Source organism: Nansenia antarctica, assembly GCF_963989245.1.
Source record: "Nansenia antarctica genome assembly, chromosome: 1".
Classification (NCBI taxonomy): Eukaryota; Metazoa; Chordata; class Actinopteri; order Argentiniformes; family Microstomatidae; genus Nansenia; species Nansenia antarctica.
Genome location: NC_137674.1, coordinates 92,120,928 through 92,144,558, shown reverse-complemented (window position 1 = coordinate 92,144,558; position 23,631 = coordinate 92,120,928). Strand labels below are relative to the sequence as shown.

The 23,631-nt window shown below is 40.6% G+C and overlaps 1 protein-coding gene across 1 annotated transcript in view; it reads left to right on the top strand.

Moving 5' to 3' along the window:
* Positions 1-23,631, top strand: part of wdr18 (WD repeat domain 18) — a gene marked incomplete at its 5' end in the record, with an annotated part of 60,415 nt that overhangs the window by 12,016 nt on the left and 24,768 nt on the right. Inside the window, 4 exons of the mRNA XM_080536077.1 lie at positions 1,371-1,512; positions 8,034-8,177; positions 13,165-13,229; positions 16,468-16,592. Of these exons, the coding sequence (XP_080392203.1) occupies positions 1,371-1,512; positions 8,034-8,177; positions 13,165-13,229; positions 16,468-16,592 (476 nt within the window). The remainder of the gene's footprint in view (positions 1-1,370; positions 1,513-8,033; positions 8,178-13,164; positions 13,230-16,467; positions 16,593-23,631) is intronic.

Genomic DNA, 23,631 nt, shown 5'->3' with positions numbered 1-23,631 from the left:
GTAAACTACCACTCACTGTTCTCTGTTTTTATGCTGTGCATGTCCTATTACTGTTTGTCTCCTACTGTTTCGTACCCTGTCTTGTTGTTTGATATATTTGTATACTGTCCATGTTTTCTTGCTGCTGTATTGTCCTATTTTATTATGTTCGGTCATGTTCCATATCTTTTAAAAAATCAAATGTTTAACCATAACTTTGTAATTTTGGGGTCTTTACTTGGTTGTGGTGTCTAACCCTATGATTTGGGGGTCATCTAGAAATAGTCACACACCATCGAGTTAAGCCAAATATGATTTGGGGGTCATCTAGAAATAGTCACACACCATCGAGTTAAGCCAAATGTAAAAAAATGTACCTACATTTTTAACCATGCCCGTGGACCTAATATTTATTGGTAAATTCTAGAACAAACTGATAGACAACAGTTTACATTTGACATATGCTAATTAAGGTGAAAAAAGAGGTACATTTGGTCAAAAAAGCTATTGACTCAACATCTGAGTGTGATTTTTCAGGGAAAACTGCAGTCATCTTGGATTTGTGCCCTGCACACGTTTTTCTTCAGTAAGATGTTCGTAGCGATGTACCTTTTTAGCGCTGCCTACTAGCAGCTGTTTTGTGTATGTTTTGATTCCGAGACAGTTTCTCTGCTATTTGGTTTGAGTGATACCAACATTCACATAAGCATATCTTCTTCAACTATTTTCGGTTTCAATGTATGACACATAATTTGAAAGATTACAATCTGCATTTTCATAATTGTTTTTTTTCTTTTTTTAAATGACCATGACTTTTTAGCCAGACCCTGTCACATATATTTGAAGTCTTTTAGTGAATACAAGATGGTTCAATTTCCACAGAAAGCCCTTGGCTGCATCTTCCTCTTCCGTCCTCCTCTGTATGTGCACATGCCATGCTGTGGTGTGTTCCTGCATTGGGGATGTTTGTCGCAGATGTTGCTTCAGATGTTATCCTGCCAGGAAGCGCCTATCACCACGGATCTCCCCGCTCAGCTCAACAACAGAGGCTTTCTATCCTAACCGTATCTTATCCTTCTGTCTATCACAATTCATCCACCTATACCTCTCTCTCTTCCTCCTTCTCTTCTCTCCCCTTTCTTCACCTGTGCTGCTCTGGCAATTTGCTGTCTTGACTGAGCCAGAAGCAGTGAAAGCCCAGAGCCCACAGTGTGCTTAGGTGGCTTTAATTGCTTTTTTGGCCCAAATGCTTTCTGAATCCCTTTTAGAATCCAGCATAAGGGCCCACATTTTTTTCGCCACATGCAATTCTTGAAACTGAGATTTTTGTGATTAAAAGCTATGTTTTGGGAGTCTTTAAATCATGTCCAAATGTTCTCTTTGTCTTTCAGTGTGGTGCAGCTGGACCCATCACACACACCTGAGCCCTGCCATGTTCTGTCCCGCCACACTCTCCCCATTACAGACATCCACGCCGGCCTAATGGGACCCCAGGCGCGAGTAGCCACCGCATCGCTGGACCAAACAGTCAAGGTAGGCTTGCCTAAAGGCAACTACTGAAGAGACTGTTGGAAATGTATGGTTGAGTGACTATGGCGGGAAGTTTGATTGTGGCTTGAAGATTTTTCCTTGACCTCAAGTTGAATGATACAGTTGCCTCTTCTTGACAAGTAGCTAAGGATAAAGGGCTCTCAACCAACTTTCTGATATCTCTCATATAGCAACCTAATGTATTAATGTAAATAATTTTGAAAATGTCCACATCTTACATGTGTATTTTCATGTCAGTAAACACATTTTTGTTGGACATGAACAAAAACACTTTTTCATTCCTCTAAAGCACACTTTGTTGGTAGGTTAGGTCTTAAGTTTGAAAGACACGCATAGTCACAATGCATATTTAGTCATAAATTGAATCTGAAAATAGTTGAGAAAGATATGTTTATTTGAATGTTGGTACACCACAATTCAATTAGCAGACAAAATCGCCCTGAACTAAAACAAACTGGTTTCAGACCGTGCTCCATCGCGCTAGCTAGGTAACGAACAACAAAGAACATCGCAGATAGCTGCTCTGCATGTTTAGCACATCATAACATGCAGATAGAACATGAACTAAAAACACATAACTACACCACTAGATGATCACACATTACCTAAACATAAACAAGACGTGTCACCAGCACTCTGTGAATCGCGTATCCTTCTTCTGAGGAGAGGGTCACTTGACATACGATTATGATCGCTTCTAAATACACAGAACAAAATATAAACGCAACACTTTCGTTTTTGCTCCAATTTTTGAAATTAAAGACCTAAGACTTTTTGTCTTTTTTTTATGTACACAAAATGCCATTTTCTCAAATTTGTTTAAATCTGTGTTAGTGAGCACTTCTCCTTTGCCGAGATAATCCATTCACTTGACAGCTGTGGCATATCCAAATGCTGATTAGACAGCATGATTATTGCATAAATTGCATATTATTGAATAAAGACCATTCATTCATTCATTATTGCACAGATGTGCCATAGGCTAGTCACAATAAAAGATAAAAGTTGTTAGTACATAGCAATGTTTTCTTTTTAGCTGCTAGGTAGCTACCAATGCGATGGTTGCAAACACGTGTTTTGCATCTTCAGATTTCAAAGTATGACACATCATTTGAAAGTTTACAATCTGCACTTTCATAATCTGTAAAAAATCTGAAGAATTACCTGGGGACTTTTTCACCAGGCCCTGTCACATGCAAATAGGGCTATGTCAGTCATTGTTAGTCTAATCAGTCTCAAACTTAGTGTGCTTTGAGACAATACTATAATAGAGATTTGAGGTTAACCCTGGAAAGTTCCTACCTTGAAAATTCTTGTAATTTTGCAACCCTATCCTCAGGTTATTTTTTTCTTTCCTCTGCAAGCCATAATAAACAGTTTGCTTGGGGGGTTCAATGAATGACCATCAAGATCTTGGCAAAAAATAGTAACCGTCAAAGCCACTAAATTATTTGATCTAGAAATGTGTTTTATTTCATTAAGTTGAAGTAGGAACAGAAATGTGCAGACGAAGACATAGTGCCCTACACTCTGAAGTGTACAGAGTGAACTCTTTGAACAACTTGGGTCAGTTGAACAGCCCTGCAGTGTATGCTCAGATGTCAGTATTCTTGTGCCCCCTCTTTCTCTCCCTCTCTCTCTCCCTGTCATTGAAGAGCATGAACCCTTTGAATGCTATCAAGGTATTATTTTGCGTGATTATATGGTGATTACAACCCTTACCATTCAGGGTTCGACGTTAAGGTTTTTTCCTACTTGCTTCTCAAATCTACTTGCCCCATCTACATTTTTACTTGCCCTGCCTACCGTTGCCGGCTGTGCGGCGCATAGATTTCTCTCACAACATACTTCTATGTACCTCCTAAATTTCGTTGTTTGGTACCTGTACTGTAGCAATGACAATAAAGTCCATTCATTCATTCTAACTAAGATCTGTTGCCTGTTGATTGTGTGTAAATCGCTACAGTACACAATGTTTGTTAAAAAACTGTTCATTAGCTGTATTATATCAATCATTATATTTAATTGTAGATGAGAATTGGTTCCAACTATTAACTTATTTGTAGCATGGACGGGTAAAAGCAATATGGCAGAAATGTAACCTGTCAATCAGTAGTCATTTCAGATCAGTGAAATGATAAGTGCTATTTCAGAGTATTCAGACAGGGCCAATTACACCCTCCGTGCCTCTCTGAACAGGTGAGCCACCTGTTTAACGTCCGGTCAGTTCACATTAGGGGTGGGAATCACATGGTAACTAACGATACGATAACCTTACGATATTTTGCCCCTGATACCGATAGTATCACGATACAGCGACTTTGCGATAATCGATACATAGTAACACAATTCATCAACGCTACATCACAATATCTGTATTAACTGAAGAAAAAATGCCATTATAAAGGCAAAAAGCAGGAATTATGTTTTTTATTCATTCACTTTGTTGTTGCTGGTTGTGAACAATGAAACAAACAATAAATTAGGCCTAGCCTACATCTTTCTTACTCGTCTCTAACATACACTCACACTGACTGCCACTTGTGTGCCTGCCATCATACAAAATAAAAAGACAAAAAAAAAAGACAAAAAAAAAAGACCGAACGGCCCAGAAAGCAGGGGTTATCATGTTTAAGGAAGGACTATAGATATCTATTGTATCTATGTGAAGACTCATGTCCTATTTAGAAAAGAGGCTACAGAGCAGCCAGCAGTATCATTATGCTATACATACTGATAATATTAAACTATGCATTTTACTTTTTAAAATATATTTTCTGTTGTCTCATTAATTGGAAGAGTAGCTTCATAATATAATTACCAAATTACCATATAATAAACCAGTGGAACATTTAGCTAGCCTACAACTTCAAGTGGGATACCATAGAACTTACTGCAAGATATGAATAACATATGCACGATTCCATGACCCCACTTGAGACAAAGAAACGTTAACACATTGGTAGCACTATCTGGCACAATGGTAGCACTATCTGGCACGGAGCGCGCAAAGTATCAATGGACGCGTTATTATTCTCCACGACGTTGCATTTCCTTTGACATTGTTTGTCACATTTTAAATAGATAACATGCTACTTTATCAGCTTTCTCAAACAAAGTTTGCAAACGGATACAAGGTGTTGTGGCATAGCCTGGGCGCTTGAATACTGTCCTTGTTGCGACTAAATACAACCTTACACTGCGGATTACATACAGTAGATAGATACCATAGATATTACATACAGTAGAAGCCTCGTTTGAGACGATAGACAGTCAGACGCATAGCGGCTACATTCAGCATCTACATTTCTACATCTCTGTCGAATACTACACGGCAGAGTTTGACGCTTGAATTTTTACAGCGCGGAACCGCCTGAAAAACATACCGGCATATACACTAAATCGATATTTGGCGACGTGAATCGATCATTGTATCGCAAGAGGCCACGATAGTTCACATGCCTGGGAATTGTCTGCAGACAGTGCAGTACATAGCTGGTATTGTGGTATCATTCTCCACCCACGGATATGTTTATGCGTCTATTATTTGAATCTAACTTGCCCGCATTTTTTTTTTTACTTGCCCTGGGCAATCGGGCAACCATTAATGTCGGACCCTGCCATTCCTGTATAATTAGCCTACAACGCCTATCCAAAGTATACCCAAAATAAATTGCTGTTCTTGAACCAATTGGAATAAATGCATGAGGTTGTCTCCTTTTGAAGGTTGCGCTTCGAGCCAAATAATCCATCTCAAGATACAATCACAACAGCAGGCACAATCGACTTTGCTGTCAGACCACCAACAAACGCTACATTGACAAATTTGATAAAACTCACCAATGAAACCTTATAGTTGACCACCGATCGATAACATTCCGACAACAATGGTTTGTTTACATTGCTAAAATAAAAATTAAGGTGAAAATGAAACAAATAACTTGTGTGTTCAAACTTGTATTTTTCAATGCCAGTGCCACTTAGTCATTCTTACCATTGGGGAACAAACTTCAGAGTGTTACCTTCAAAAGGAGACCAATCCCATGCATTTACTCCAAATGGTTCAAGAACAGCTTTCAATTTGCTTTGGGTACACATTGGATAAGCGTTTTAGGCTAATTATACATGAATGGTAAGCAGTGGCGGCTGGCCAATAGAGGGCGCTAGGGCGCCGCCCCCACCTTCCAACGCAGCCCCACTTCCTAGTTGCTACTTGTAAAAGATTTTTAAAAATAAACATTGTTTATTCATAAAATGCGGCTGATATTCTGTCGGCGCCTATCAGCATTCATTAAAAATCCTCCAATACGCCCCGCGGTGGTGTAGCGGTCTACGCACTGGCCACTAGTGCATGCTGCCCACCGGGGCCGGGGTTCGTATCCCGGCTCGCCAGATCCAGATATGGCCGAGGCACACGGGAAGCGGCATATTGGGCGGCCGCTTCCGAGGGCGGTATAGGAGTATTTCTGGACAAGGATCCGTCGCGCAACACCGCCCCCTGGGTGCCGGAATAACGGTGCTGGGCTCGAGGAGCCAGTCAGCTAGTCTGCCTGGCGGCCTCTTCTGGGACTGCCGGCCACGGGGTCGTGCGGCAGATCCTATGCAATAGGCAGGGGATAATTGGATGCTAGGTTGGGTTCAATTGGCTACCAAATTGGGTGAAAAAGGGATAAAATCTGAAAAAAAAATAAAAAAATAAAAAAAATCCTCCAATACAATAAACATTTTATCTGTGTGTGTGTAAAATTCACTGTGAAAATACATAGGGGAGGAGTCGGGGCGCCGGCCGAATGGCAGTCTATGGCAGGCCAAATACTTTTGGCTTACACGTGAGCTGTAGCAGCTCTCCAATTGGCTGTCTCCTATTTCTCGGTCGGGGCGCAAAAAATGCGCCCGAGCATGCGCAGATTATAGGCTTACCTAGGCTGCAGCCTAGGGCCACTACCACTAGGGGTAGTAAACATTTTAAAAGGCGTGAGACTTGAGAGCCCTGAATATCCGGTTGTTAAGTCTGACGTCAAACGTGACGTTTTGCAATTTCCGAGTCCAAACCAGAAATTCTCCGCACCAGAATACCAGTGTACTACAGAGGTAGAATGACAGTTTAATCGTTTTTTAGACTCTGATCTATTCATACAACAAGGGACACTGCACTTTCCCGTTCTCCCCATATTGTCAGGGTATTTGAGCCTCGGAAAAGCGCTATATAAATATAATTTATTATTATTATTATTGCGGCATTTCGAAGACAGCGCCTCAGCCAACTTTGGACCCGGAAACACGTCGCGACTTAACAACCGATATTCGGACAGACAACAGGAGAGGAGAGCAACAGAGAGACAGACAACAGGAGAGGAGAGCAACAGAGAGACAGACAACAGGAGAGGAGAGCAACAGAGAGACAGACAACAGGAGAGGAGAGCAATAGAGACAGAACTGAGGTGAGGTGAGCAACAGAGATAGTTCAGGATGATAACAAACAGTTCAGTATGACAGACAACTAATAGAAAGACAACTGTATGATTATAGAGTTTACATGTTCAAGGAAATATTGTATGATAATAGAAAGGTACACTTTAATTTAATTAAAGAAGTAACAAAGAACACATTTATTATCACAATTGCATTGTGTTCCATGTCTTTCTCCATTTAATAAATAATGCCTAGTTGAATGGCTAAACAAGACAACTGTCTGGACAGTACTGCTAGAATTATTCACCTTACCGCTGCACAGATAGACAAAGGGTATATAAGTCCATTCTGTTAACATTAGGTCTACTCTGCTAACAAAGACTATTCCAGTTGATTTGTCAGTTGTGCATTATATTTTTGTTGTGTTTGCAGTTTGCCCTTTAATAAGTTATATATAAAAATAATTAAGTTATATATATATTCTCATGCTAAAATCGACTGTAAATCCAGATTTTTAAGTTGATATTCTTCCCCGTGGAGCATGCCCCCATAACCTGTGCCCCACCCAACATTTTTATCACCAGCCGCCACTGATGGTAAGGGGTTAAAACCTCAAACCTAAATTGATTGCATCGAACTAAATTAAAATAAGCGGTATTGAGTGAAGTTAACGCGAATGGCACTAGTGACCCACAATGTACACTAACAGCGATAATACGATAATGAACTACGAGAGCACTTAAATAGCCTCATAGGCAGCGAGAATGAGGCGCGGCATAGCTTGCTAATACAGTTTTTACTATTCAGATCGCAAGGAGGAATTCATTTTTGCAGATATTAATACATATTGATTTCTTTTTTTGTTTTGACTTGTCAGTCGGACAACTGCAGGAGGAAGTCCACTTCGTCCGAACATAAAATATACTTATCCCAGATAAGCGGACAAGCCTTAATGCAGAGCCCTACGCATGACTACCTATGTAAACATAGGAACATAGGAAGCATGTACAGGCCAAGACAATTGGCATATGATGCTTGGGCCCGCGGATGGATAAGAAGCTACTAACAAGAATCACTTTCTCTGTCTCTAGCTGTGGGAGTTGTCTACCGGAGAGATGCTCTTATCTGTCCTCTTTGACATCGGCATCATGTCGGTGACCCTTGACCCCTGTGAGTACTTCCTCTTCTGCGGGGCCAGCGACGGTATGATATTCCAGGTTTCCCTGTGCAGTCAGGTAAGTCTTATTTTCCTCAATTCATTTAACCCTGAACTTTCACTGAGAAATGTCCCAGCACGTAACAGAGAGATTTGAGCTGACAGACAATTCTATCTGCAAAACAATAGCCCAGCTTTACTTGCTGGTATATTACTAAGTATACCTATTGTTTGTTATACAACAGTTACTTCCGACCAAGTCATTTGATTGGACGAGGCATTCCATGAGTGCTGATATACAGTATAACAGCACTGGGACCTTTAACTATATGTATCACTCCGCCGCACAGATGTTCTACTAGATGACAGTTAATTAGACTACATTGTTTGTGTTCAGGTTACTAGGCAACAGTCCATTTGAAGTTCAGTTGCGGAACTATTTATTTGTATTTTTATGATTAAATAAACAAACAAATCATAATCTGTTAGGGCTGTCCCTAACAACTATTTTTCTAACGATTAATCTAGCGATTCTTTTTTCGATTAGTCGATTACTCTAACGACTAATTTAACGATTAGTCTAACGATAATTTTTTTTACTGTTCGATTAATGTATCACTTAATTCTTCCCAAAATAATGTCTGTATTGTCTCTCTCAGTGTCTTTATAAAGCACTCTGGGTAATAGCTGCTGCTCTTATAAAACAAAGCAGCGTGTGACATGCACATTACTCAGACGGCCGCCCCTTTAAATGATCAGCTGATGTATGGGGGCTGTCTGTGGGCCCGCAATTAAACACAGACACCTTTAATTCGGTGACATGCTACTACTACTACTACTACTACTACTGTAACTGCCTCTGTCAAACAGCCCCAGACACAGGGCAGACTCACTGCTATGTTTAGCCAACTTGAATGCCAACATGGCCATCAGGGTTTTTCCTGACTCAAAACGAGGCGGAGGTGGTACCAGTGGTGTTTGACATCGGGGGGGACCCATGAAGCAGGGCTGTCTGGGGGTCCTTAAACATCAAACACTTAATTTCTTGCATTCTGGTGAATTGATATGCACCAATTTGTGCCCTTTCTGCATCAATTTATGGTGGAAATGTCATTATTTATGTAAAGGAAAACACAATATTCAGGCACCAGATGACCATTCAAAATATAATGTAATATAATGCAATATAAGACTTTCAAATATGTATTCTCCTTGAGCAGTCAACATACTATCAGCTATTTCGCTAGCAAAAACGAAAGCTAACTTATTTGCGAAACAGCGCCCCCGCCACCACGTCGGCGCAGTGCCGCAATTGCAGTTAGAAATTACAGAAATCCACAGAGTGCAGCGCTTATAGAAAATACGACCGTCAGTTTGTCGAGAGCTGGAGGCGGCTAGAAATATGACGGAGGCGGCCGCCTCATAATTCTCTATGCAGGAAAAACCCTGGCCATTTAGAAGTCTGTCCATCACCACAACACATAGCTAGCTAGTAGCTACATGGCTAGCTAACGTTACTCTCGCTGCTATGTTATGATTAGCTAAATTGATGCTAACGTAGCATGAGAGCTACGAGCTAGATAACGTAGGTGCGAGCACCACAATGACAATAGGCTACCGTAGCTAGCCAGCTACATAGCTAACGTTACTAACACCAGAAGACAAGACATACAAACTGTGGTGAGCTACATTGCTTGTGTAACATTAGCTAGTAGCCTCCTCCATGTTTCCACTGGTCGCAGCCATGTTGTTTATTTGCGACGCACATTACGCAAGTCAACGTATTGACGTAGTCGATTACGTCGACGCGTCGTCCCAGCCCTATAATCTGTTGTCGCTTATTACTGTTAACTAATAAATCGCGCTGTAGAACTGTTGTATAAAAGCAATATCACACTCGGGGTCGTGCTGTTATACTGAATATCAGCACGGCTGTGATCGTCTTCGGTACTCGGCCTGCGGCCTCGTACCTACGACCGAATCACAGCAGTGCTGATATTCAGTATAACACACTCCCTCTCGTGTGATATTGCTTAATTATGGCCGTGTCTTTATTTTGTTATAAATTGAATCTGACCTCATAACAGCAATCAAATGGGGCCAATTTGAAAGTTATACAAAAAAATACAAGAACTGCATAGTGTCATCAAACCAGGACCAGTAATCATGTTGTTACCTTATTTAATTACCACAAGCTAACTCACAAAGCAAGGCCCATTTCCTCCATGTACAAGCAACTGACATAACACAGATCAAAACATTCTGAACATTACTAGAAGAATCCTCCCTCCAGTTGTCAATTGTCTCATAATACACATTCAAACTGAATACCCTTTAGTCATCCCTGCTCATTTCTTGTGTAGCAGCAAACACAGTAAACACATATTTATTTAATAAGAGGGTTGCTCATCCTTCCACTGAAAGCTCTTTGATCTCTCTCCTCCCGGAGGGCTGGAGTGAAGAAGGGGAAGCATGAGTGATTTTGTAGTCTGCAACACTCTCACACGGGTGGGAGAATGCGAGGGCAATACAGGAGCACTATCCTGGATAATCCCTGTCTTTATTTGTGCACACCTACATTTTTGTCATTCTAAGAATACATGATATTTTTCCTCCTGTCACGTCCACCCCATCTCTCCACTAGGGTTAGAGTTTGGTTAAAACGAAAGAACTATTGTTGCTGAATGCTGATCCTGACCCAGTTAACCCACATTATGCACATGATAAATGTTATGATTTACGCAAGTGATTTGTGTGGTTGTAGTGAATTAAGCATGCTTTTATATCAGACTTAGCTGAGGTGCTGGAGCTGAAGAGTATCAAATAGAGTAAAAAAAGCAGCACCCGCACACTCAAATCTGTGCAAAAAGCATACATTTATTACAAGCTTTCGGTCATAGACCTTCTTCAGGCATAAAGCAGCGACAAGTGAATGCAGTAATATAAAGGGTTCAAACTAAATTACTTGATTAGCCAATGCATAACACCTGTGTCAAATATTTCACCTAGTGGCTAGACATCAAGGGAATTGTAGTCCTAGATTTAGTGGACTACAAAAGCCACATACACAAGTGTTCACTGAGACAAGAAACACCAAATTACAAATTCAAATATAAACACAGAACAAAAAACAATAGAGAAATGCTACAACATCAGACATTAGGCAGTAGCCATTAGGGATGGGACGAAATGTGCGTAGGGCTCAGCATTAAGGCTTGTCCGCTTGTCTGGGATAAGTTATGTTCGGACAAAGTGGACTTCCTCCTGCAGTTGTCCGACGGACAAGTCAAAACAAAAAAAGAAATCAATATGTATTAATCAAAAATGAATTCCTCCGTGCGATCTGAATAGTAAAAACTGTATTAGCAAGCTATGCCGCGCCTCATTCTCGCTGCCTATGAGGCTATTTAAGTGCTCTCGTAGTTCATTATCACTGTTAGTGTACATTGTGGGTCACTAGTGCCATTCGCGTGAACTTCACTTCTCAAATTAAAAATTCTAATATATATCGTGAAATAATCGGTGTTTTATTTTCCCTTAGCTACACTTCTTGGGGAGGCGTCCGTAATAAAGAGGAATTATTATGGACATAGACACCAAACATCTGACAAGCAGGCTAAAATATCCTCGTTAAACGCACCCACTTGAATCCCAATCACGAGTTGCCTGAATGAGGTCTTTCTTTTAATCGCCGATATACTAATCCAACGTACGTGGAATAGCCCCCAGAGGGCCGGATACCGATAAACACATTTGCCAACCAATAGCATTGCAAGGGTAAAGAATGGGACCCATTCACTATGTAAATGTGGTTTTGGGATAGCTAAATGTGATGTAGTAATATTGCTACAGGGGGCCTTACAAGGTTAAGGCAATACATTTTTGGTAACCACTATGTTAGCTTGCCCTTTTATGTACGTCAGTACACTGTATGTTTGGACCTTGCATCGAATCTACAAATAAGCATGAAATTCCTTAGTGACAAACACTTTCCTTTCCTGTGTGATGGTGTTGCTTGAATATTTTCTGAACATCATGTCAAACTTCTGTCACCAGTTCTGTGACTGTCTGAGATGCCGTTCCCTGCTCCTTTAATTGTGCCATTTACCCGAATGGAGAGCATTTTTCATTTCCTAGATAGCTTAAATATGACTGTGCCCATGGATCATTGTTTAATAAAGGGGATTTCATAAGCTAGCTGGGCAGAAGTTCCTATTTGACGAGTGTTTCAAAGCATGGCATTAAATGCCATTGGGGAAACAAGGGCTGCATCTGACAGTGTGCCGTTGTGCCATTTGCTCCCCCCCCCTTGTTGTCGAAATTGTCCTCCAGGAGACGAGACTGAGCCCAGCATTGTCATATGCATAGAATTCCCTTCCCCACTGAGGCACAGCAGCAGCCAGATGGTTCTTTTTCGTGGTTTAGGTTTTGAATAATCCTGCCTTTTCTTTTGCTATAGAAAATACATAATTTTCTCACTAAATCGTTCCGAACAGCCCTCATGGATTTAAGCACTTGAATATCGAAGTTAAACAGTTCCATATTCCATGAGTGTGTGGATTTGACCCATTACATGTTTCACTCCTTGGTAATTCAGTGGTATGTAATGACATGACTTTACCCCCCTATTTCCTGCCCAGATTTAAAAAAACAAAAAAACAAGAACAGGCATATTGAGGAAGGCTCTGGACAGATCTATCTCCCTTTCAAGTCCACTAGTCATTTTTAATTGAGCTTGAGCTTTCAAGGCTGGCAGTATAAATGTGATGTAATGATTTCATTCACTCATAGTCCAGCTGTGTCAGTCCTCCCCAACCCTCTTCACTGCATGTCTGATGCAATCTCATCCTTAATAAAAGCAATTAAGTCAACGATCAAAACCTTTAGGAGCTGGACAGGGCCAAAAACCTGCAACTGGAAGAGAGGGAGGAACATGGGGTGTACATGAGAGGCAAACTAATCAGCCTTGGGAATGAAGAAGAGAACTGTCAGTAGCTAGGCTTTCTTTGATACTGAACTTCTGAACCTCAGTTTTTTTATCCCTAACCCTTTTTTCTTATCTCCAGAGCATAGGTCGGGATAAGACCTTTCAGTCGGACAACGAAGGCAACCAAGTGTTCAAAGGCCACAGGTAGGCTTGCCTTTAAGGTTGTGTCAATACTTCAAGAATCACTAGAATACCAATAATATATTGTACAGTGGCAAGAAAAAGTATGTGAACCCTTTGGAACTACCTGGTATTCTGCAATAATTTATCCTAAAATGTGATCTGATTTGGGCACCCCTAGCCAAAATGCCTTTTACAATTAATATCGAAGTGAAAATAAGCAAACCTAACCTCTAAATGGTACAAAGTTAAATATGACACATTTTAAAGCAATTTTTTTTTTTAACAGTTTAAAAGTAAGAAAACAAGGAAAAAGGCCTTGTACAAAAGTTTTGGAACCTTGTCAGCTAGTACTTTGTAACTCCTCCTCGGGCAATTATAACAGCTTGCAAATGCTACCTGTAGCCAGCTAAGAGTCTTTTAATTCAGATTTTCAATAATATTCGAGTCTGGGGACTGTGATGGCCATTCCAAAATCTTCATCTGTCTTTCCTGGAGGTACTTCATGGTTGATTTTAAGGTATGCTTTGGGACATTATCTTGCTGGAATACCCAACCTCTCTTCAACTTCAATTTCTGGACTGACCGTCGAACATTAGCCTCTAGAATGTCTTGATATTTGGTGGAATCCATTCTTCCTCCCACCCGCACAATATTGCCTGTGCCCCCAGCTGCTACACAACCCCAAAGCATAATGGATCCACCTCCATGCTTAACAGTTGACAAGGTGTTCTTCTCTACAAATGCTTCACCCTTTTGTCTCCAAACATACCTTCTTTGGTTGTGTCCAAAACGTTCTGATAACTGTAGAAGTATAACTGGTGGTGGGTTCAGAACTCACCACTGCCACCTATATCAGAATGTTGGTTGGACTTCTCTGGCTCTGAGAAGAGAGCAACACTGCATGCTGTTTATTTGTAAAGCACTTTGGTTGACGAGTGTCATGTTTAAATGTGCTATATAAATACATTTGATTGATTGATTGATTGAATTACCTGGGTATCTAACAAGTTTTCTAAATTACAAATTGTGTACCTACAGCACTCGTGCACATGACTCCTTGGTTTTATATATTCCGTTTGTTAGGACAGAAGTGGGTAAAATGGCATTTCAATATTATGCCCCATATAAATGGAATAACCTGTAGATCCTGTTAAAATGTATTAATTTGATTCCATTTAAGCACTTCATTCCAAAAAGCACTTTTTGTATGACTCCATGCATTCTGAATGTTCATGTGCACTTTGATATTTGGTCTGTTATTTGCCATTCTGTAATTTGTTTCCTGTGTTTGTTATTTTTACTGTGTATACCGTATTTTCCGCCCTATAAGGCGCACCGGAGTATAAGGCGCACCTTCAATGAATGGCCTATTTTAGAATTTTTTTCATATACAAGGCGCACCGGCTTATAAGGCGCACCGGCTTATAAGGCGCATAGAATAGATACTGCAGTCAAACGTTTGACTGGGGTTGCGTTACGCCCAAGCTCCACCTACTGCGTTGCGTCACCTCTCCATCGGTGTTGTGTCAACTTCCCGTTGTCCAAGCTCCACCTGAGCGTTGTCACCATCAACGTTCTACCTGCTCCACTGTCAAAAATATATATTTTTCCACCTCAAGTATCAGCCGTTCGTCATCCATTTTTGCAACAAGCGTCAAGGACCTGCGGTGATTCACAGCTGACTCGCGTGAATAGCAATTCGCAATAGCTGCAACCACGAGATATAGAGTAGTTAGCTACAAGCATTTTCAATCTGCTATTATCTCTATTAGTGGATTAACCGCTGTGGTGATTTAACAGCTGATAAAAATACATCAAGTAGACTACAAACAGAGCAAAACAACACCAGAAAACAACCAATAGGCTATACAATTATAACCAACAACCAATATGTGACAGCTCCTGGTGAAATGTGCAACGTACTTTTTCAGTTTTTACACATGCTTAAACTGCAGATTGTAAGCTTTCAAATGATGTGTCATACATTCAAATCAGAGAAAGATTGAACACGACAGGCGTATTTGAATGTTGGTTCATCTCAAACACTGAATGGGAGAAAAGTGAATCTGACCAAACCACAACAAACGCTGCTAGCGGCTAACAGCTAACAAAACACATCGCTACGAAGGTCTAAACTGTATTTTAATAACATGACAACATACTGGGAGAACATCGACATGCTAAAAACACATAACTACACAACTAGATGAACACACAGTTCTTGCTTTTGAACACGAGCTAAAACGAAAGTATGTTTACAAATCAACCCTCCCTTACCGGTAGCCTCCGGCAAACGAGAATAATGAATCCAATACACAAATGATAAGTGTTTAGTGATCGTTAAACTGTTGTTTATTATATCGAGTGGGTACTTTAAAACTTCAAGTTGAAAGCACCAAGAATCTCACTTTGTTCCCTCGGAAACTCTGTTTAGTCTTCTTTACTTGGGGTCTTGTGGTGTGGGACTGTGAGTAAGCACAACACCGGTGTTTACTGATTACCGTAATGCTGCAAGCGGTGTGAGTGTCCGAATTGAACAGTTGGGTGAGTACGGCATCCATTCAGAGCACATGATAGAATAACAATAGCATGTAGTGCCGAGAGACGGGAGTCGGAGGCGGCGTATTAAATGTCACAGCTAGACGTTTATTGACAGACATGAACCAGTTGTTATCACACACTTAAAACAGGAACTAAAACTCAGTACCACCCACTTAACCCTCCGTACGGAACAATACTCCCAACTATTAGTTCCGGGGGTGAATTATGTTAACCCACCACAAGCATAGCATTCGCGGAGATTCCAAGATGGCGGCCGTCGTTTACTGATTACCGTAATGCTGCAAGCGGTGCGGCTTTGTAGTTTACCAGTCGTACTGAAACATTGTATTATTATAAAAAAAAAAATATTGGTCATGTAATTTTTACATTTTGATCCATATATAAGGCGCACCGGGTTATAAGGCGCACTGTCGTTTTTTTTTTTTTTTGGGGACTTTTAAGTGCGCCTTATAGGGCGGAAAATACGGTAGTTGTATTTTTATGTAATCAGGGCGTCATTGGAAAAGAGAGCTTGCTCTCAACTGGCCCTCCCTGAATAAATAAAAGTGAAATCCCCCCAAAAATGTATATATATGAAGTTATATATCAAGTTATATATCAAGTTTATGCACGTACATACTTTGTTTGATTTTATTGCACACACTGTCCCCTGCCTTTACACACATAATTGAATTAAGTTGTTCTGTTTCTCACCCAGAAACCTAGTGACCTGTCTGTCTGTGTCTATGGATGGCACGCTTCTCCTCTCTGGCTCCCATGATGAGACTGTGCGACTGTGGGACATCCAGAGCAAGCAGAGCATCCGCAGCATCAACCACAAAGGTGAGCTTGACCCTCCCACCACTCACCTCTCACATCACTCCACAACCCTCTGTGCCCCAAACCAGTCTTTCTTCTTGCGTCACTCCAACTCTCTGGGGCCCAATTCAGCTGGTGACGGAGCAAATCTAAAGCCTTAGGCATGCTTCCATTGAACTCAGTTTGTGCAGAGTTTCTACGTTCTCCGCAAAAACAGCAGGGCATAGTTTTGCTGTTTTGAGTTTGTAACTATCAGGAGGGACATTTTTAAGCCGTCTATACTGTGTGGCCATGGGAATAACTGCAGGGCATTGCAAGTGGCTAGTGCCTAAAAGCATGTATCGCTGATGTTAAACACCAAGCCGTATCATCTCCAAGACATTTCTCCCTGAATTCCTCATCATGCTTCACCTTGGCCCTAGGCTGTGTTAAACAACCCATCCATAGTTGCCCTTCTTCGAACTGCTGTCGAGGCCAAGGCATGGGGGTGGCCTATGCTTCCTAGCTAGTTGGTTAAAGAAAAATAAATAAACTAGGGATGGGACGAAATATCGTATGGCGATATATCGCGATACAAAAACGTGACGATACGCATCGTGTTGCAGGAAAATGGATCGCGAAATAAACTGTGTTTTATTTTCCATTAGCTACACTTCTTGGGGAGGCGGGGGGAGGCGTCCGTAATAAAGAAGAATTATTACGGACGTAGACACCAAATATCTGACAAGCAGGCTAAGATATCCGCGTTAAACGCACCCAACCTGAATCTGGCGAGTGGCAAGCCCATAAGCTTGTTGGTAACATTAGTCCGCCAGTAGTCTCGCATAGCCAGACCTATCTCCACACTTCGGTTCGCGCGCGCGACGCGAGAGAGTTTTTGCCGGGTGAGATGTCTGCAGATGGAAAGTAAAAAAGTTTAAACGTTAGCAAATATAATTGCTGAGTATTCTGACAAGAAAGTTGTTTAAAATTGGTCGTTATTATTGGACATACGTTTTTTTTTCAGGTGAGAGAGTAAAGTCAAAATGACATTATCTGACTGCATTGCCCACAGCAATCCAATATTCAATTATAATTATGTTATAAATTGATATGGATCAATGTATACCTCTTATTAGATTTGAAATACTCTGGTTGTTATGTTTGCCTTTTGGTTGACAGCAAAAGAGGGAGAGAGGAGGATAGAGAGGGAGAGAAGGAGAGAGAGCAGGATGGTGTCGGCACACCAGAGAGAGAGACAGCAAGAACCAGGTGAGAAAGTGGACAGGTAGTCAAGACCACATAAGTAAGTAGCCTTGAGAACCGATGGTTCTCTAGCCTAATGGCCCATAGGGCAGGAGCCTATCTCCTACACCCCCAAGGCAGCAAACCTAGGGGAAACACTGATCTTGTTTTATTTATGATATCGTATCGTGACTGTATCGTATCGTGAACCCCTATATCGAGAGGTGCATCGTATCGTGAGTTGAGTGTTTCCCTAAAATCAACATTTTCCATGTATTATCTATGTTGATTAGGGGTGTAACGGTTCACGTATTCGTACCGGAAATTTCCGGTACGGGTCCTTCGGTTCGTGTGTACTGAACGAATGCAGCTTTACCCACTGCACACGCATAACTTTTGTGTGTTGAAGTAATCTCAGCCAGTACGCATGCGCACACATGCCACAGAAAGATTGTCAGTAGATTAGCTTAAACTAGAGCTTGAAGTTCCTCCAGCATCCTTTAAGTCTCCTGTTTGAGAAAATTACGGTTTCTCAGTTACCTACAATGACGATGGACAAAGACAGGTGGATCGGACCAAAGCTAGCATTGTTACATTTTGTTTGATCGGGTTCAAAATTGTTCGATCCGGTATGCGGTTGGCTGTACGTCGAGCTTGCTCTCTCATTGAGACGGCATCAGCCTAATGTGAACATCACAGATACAAGAAAACACTGTGAAGTGCAAACCCAGTGTAGTAGAATTATTTAAGTATCTAAATAGAAAATAGAACAAGGCAGCCTGCTTCCTTCAGATTGTATAGAAAATGTATTTTATTCTCTTTTGCAAAAGGAGAACAGTTTACAAGCATGACAGACAGAGTCTGGCAGTCAAATTCTTCTCAGAAAAGTGGAGTTCATGGCACAGAGCCTAGCTTTTTATGTACAGATAACAGTTACGCCCTCAGGTAAAATACAAGCCAATCATAGGGATTTCCTGTCTACATCTGTAATGAGGAGGGGGTCACGTGATGCTATGTGATGCTATGTGAATGTGTCTGTTTAGCCAATGGCAAGCTTCAAGTAGAGAAACTGGTTTCACTATCTACTGGACTGAGGTCGTCAATGTGTTAATTCTGCCCAGACAGTCTGACTGTCTAGTGACTCTTGTGAATTCAGTCTCAAAGGTAATGAATGTCTTATCAATAAATAAAATGTCTTATCAGGCATATTATTCCGCCACACCAGCTCCCCATGGTATTTAAGTAGCCTCTCGCTAACAATTCAGGCCGGGCCAAAGCAACAACAAACATAGCAGCGGACCATACTCTGTTGTCGAGAACACAGGTTTTAAACATTGAAAGTAATCGAGTTATGTAGTTCCCTCTTGTCCACATTTCTGCCAGCTTTTGTATACCATTACACCTCTAATGTTGATCAGAATATCAATACATCCATTCACATTCCAACCCTCATGCTCTCTCCTGTCCCTCATTTGGCTCAAGACTCAGACTGCTGTTCCTCTGCTACCTCTCTCCGTCTCTGTCCCTCCTTGAGAGCCTGTGTGTTTTCCTGCTGCTTAGGCCTAACTTGCTGCCAACTACAGTTAATTAATGGTGCCATGTTCATAATCACTTAAATTGCATTTAACATATGTTAATTACAAAAGTACATACAACTGGTAAATTATTAGTATTCAGTTTGGTGTGTGAAGGCTGCTCTTCAACCTTACAGCTTTATGCAAAAGTTATTTATGCGCAAGTTGTAGTCCATGTTGTATTACCATCAGCACATGCAACATTCAGTAAATTGTCCAGCACACTAACTAACAAACTTGCCGTCTTGCATTTAGCTCAAGTCAAGCTGACAAACTACGTACTTGATTTTGACAAACTGTCTGATAAAGCAAAGCAAAACTGAAGTCGCAAACCCTTCTCCCTAATTTTTATTTCAGGCATTATTTGGAGGGGAAATCAATAATCTTAGCACTGTCAGTAATGTATTCCAACATAAGTATGGATCTTCTCATTAGGGATGCACCGAAATGAAAATTCTTGGCCGAGGCCGAAGCCGAATTTAAGGAAACACTTGGCCGAATACCGAATACCGAATACCGAATGTGTATCGGCAGTTTTTAATTTTATCATTGCATAAACTAAATACATTTTGCTTTTTATTCATGCTTCTCAAAGAAAGAAATTGAGATTTAAAAAAAATAACTTTTATTGAACATTCCAGCAGACATCAGTCTATACCAACAAAGCACAATAAATAAAATAAATCAGTCAAATTAAATGTTTTTGTTCTCCCTGAATAGCTGCTGAAAGAAAATCTTTGTAGGCCTACAACAAAAAAGTGCATTGGGATAAAAGTGCTTTGAGCCTACTTTTTACTAGGCTACTTCTTTTCGTAAAAGACCATATTTAACATTTTAACAAAATGTTTTAAACATTAGAAAACAAACAAACAACATTATGCCTATACTTGACTGACTGCTCAAATTAAATCTGTCTGTATAACGTATGTATATAACTTATGTATGTGTAGCTTGTCAGCTATGGCATGTCAGTTACACAATATATAACAAAAATGTGCATAGGGATAAATAAAACAAATGAATAACTGGCTGCCCTTTAAAACAATATAAGCCTACTTATTCAGGAAAAGTGGCAGGTTCATCGATGCCCAAACTGCTGAAGGCTCTGGCCAAGGAACGGGCTGCAAATCTAACGTTGGTATTAACTCAAACAATCCAGACAAAAAATCTAAATATTTAAGTCCATATGTAAATAAAGTTATGTGTAATAAAGTGGAATGAAACAGGGAAAAAGTATTGAACACTAGATGAAAAAAGGGCGCTTGTGACTTCAAGAAGTAATGGCGATTAGCGATGTTTAGCTTAGCCAGTTGAACAGAAGTAACTTCACTTTTAACATCACTTCCCGGGGTCGTAGAGGGCTGGTTGACGGCTTAAAATGACCGTGATGACATAAGGACCTTATCCAGCATAGTCTTGTGTTTCTACCCCGGGCATAGCGCGGTGTTATTCACGGACAAACAACTCGTTATACGTTCGATTTGGGCTCTTCGTCTCATTCGCTGAGCAGCATGGGATGCTTACACTGTTTGATTGCGTCATCAAAACACGCATACTATTCGGTGGTAAACATTCGGTGTTTTCACACATTCGGCCGAATACCGAATGTGCTTTATTTTGCGATATTCGGCCGAATACATTCGGTGGCCGAATGTTCGGTGCATCCCTACTTCTCATACTTCACAGCTTTTGTCACCACCTTGGCTTTCACCCTCACTTCATACGTCTTCACAACTTGTGTTTGCAGCAACAGCGGCATTGAAGTAGACCACCATTACGACGGCAGTATGAACCTCTTAAACACTGGCCTACTGTATATATCTAAAGGTCATACTTCCGTCACACATATATTAATAGAAAATAGAAAACACATTTTAAAAAAGTAAGTAAATAAAACAGTCGACGTCTCATCATGTCCAGCTGAATAACACTGCAAGCTAGCAAGCAAAAAATATTTGATTAAATTTACCTTCAAGGGAAAGCTAACATAATATCTTGAGCACAGACTGCCTTGAACAAAAAACTATTTTTTACTACCATGTAATAATAGCATATTGGCTCTTTGAGCCAAATAAACCATCTCAAGATACAATCACAACAGCAGGCACAATCGACGTTGCTGTCAGACCTCCAACAAACACACTACATTGACACATTTTATAAAACTCACCAATAGGGCTGTTACGATTATTCGACGTCGTCGACGTCATCGACTACGTCAATACGTCGGTTAGCGTAATATGCGTCGGTTAGTCGTAAATAAACAAAATGGCGTTTTTTTTTTTTTTTTTTTTTTTTTTTAACCTTTATTTTACCAGGCGAGACAATTAAGTGTATGAGTGAAAAATGGATAGCTACTAGCTAATGTTACACAAGCAATGTAGCTCACCACAGTTCGTATGTCTTGTCTTCTGGTGTTAGTAACGTTAGCTATGTAGCTGGCTAGCTACGGTAGCCTATTGTCATTGTGGTGCGAGCACCTACTGTACGTTATCTAGCTCGTAGCTCGCATGCTACGTTAGCATCAATTTAGCTAATCATAACATAGCAGCGAGAGTAACGTTAGCTAGCTATGTGTTGTGGTGATGGACAGACTTCTAAATGGCCATGTTGGCATTCAAGTTGGCTAAACATAGCAGTGAGGTGGAGACAAATACGTTTTTTTTTTTGTTTGTTTTTAACAGTACAAAAATTATCGTTAGACTTATCGATAAATTAGTCGTTAGACTAACCGAATAATCGATAAAATAATCGCTAGATTAATCGTTAGAAAAATAGTCGTTTGGGACAGCACTACTCACCAATGAAGCCCTAAAGTTCACCACCGATCGATAACATTCCGACAACAACGGCTTGTTTACATTGCAAATTTTTTTAGAAAAACAACAACATTTATTTCAGTGTGTTCAAACTTGTATTTCTCAATGCCAGTGCCACTTAGTCATTCTTACTGTTGGGGAAAAAAACTTCAGAGTGTTACCTTCAAAAGGAGACCAACCCCATGCATTTACTCCAAATGGTTCAAGAACAGCTTTCAATTTGCTTTGGGTATACATTGGATAGGTGTTTTAGGCTAATTATACAGGACTGGTAAGGGGTCCAGCTCACGTTGTTGAAGCAAGTTTGTGTGAGAAGTCAGCCTCAATCAGCAGAATGATTTTATGGATGTTACAGGGTAATCGGAGTGATTGATGGGAAGTGATCAATCCTGAGGGAAATCTACTGTGATCAAATCCTAGCTAAGGGTCTCTCAATATAGGACTTAGCCTATAGCTCAGGCTTTGAAGATCATTACATGCACAGGCACACTCACACACCACCATCATAGACAAACAAGTGATCTTGACTGGCATTCTAAAATCCTGTACCATAATTAACCAAATCCAACCTCTGTTGCTATGGATCCAGGGTGACGTTCTGATTGACACAGTATTTAGACTTCAAACGACCTCTCCTCCCATTGCTGTCTCTGTTGCTCCTCCGGCGTGGATAAAACTGCCAACTTTGTTAATCCTTAGTGGCGCTGTGAGCACAGTATTATTGGTCTGCTGTGTGTATGATCACAGGAATTTATGCCTTCTGTCTGACATCAGCTGCCGTCTTTGTCATGGCAATATTTGCTGCCCCCCCCCCCCAGTATTCTATTAGGTGACATAGGTAAACTCTAAACTGTTACATTGAGTCACCTTTCTTTACATTTATCTTACAGATCAGTGACACCAGTCCCTCACAAGATAGACTGTCTTTTTGGGAAGAGTCAACACTGTGCTGTGAATGTCACATTGCAGTTCTTATTTTAGAGTGGCCTTTTATTGTGACCAGCCTAAGGCACACTTGTGCAATAATCATGCTGTCTAATCAGGATCTGAATATGCCACACCTGTCAGGTGGATGGATTATCTCAGCAAAGGAGAAGTGTTCACTAACACAGATTTAAACACATTTGTGACAGGGTTTGATGAAAAAATCGGCACGATAGTGTACTGTACTTGTTGAAGTCATCCTGTACTGTAAGAAGTAGGCTAGTGAAATAATTTCAATCCACAGTATTATTCTACAGCAAATCTACAAATCAATGAATTAATCATTATTTTTGATTCCACACAACATTACCGTTCATTACAAAAGCATTTGCCTTTTCTATTATCTATTACCGGTATATCTCTAGCAAAGCTAGCTAGCTAGTACACACACACACACACACACACCATAACTTGTGTAAGTTCATACACAACAAACAAAACCGCTAAGTCAGCTAACAAAAA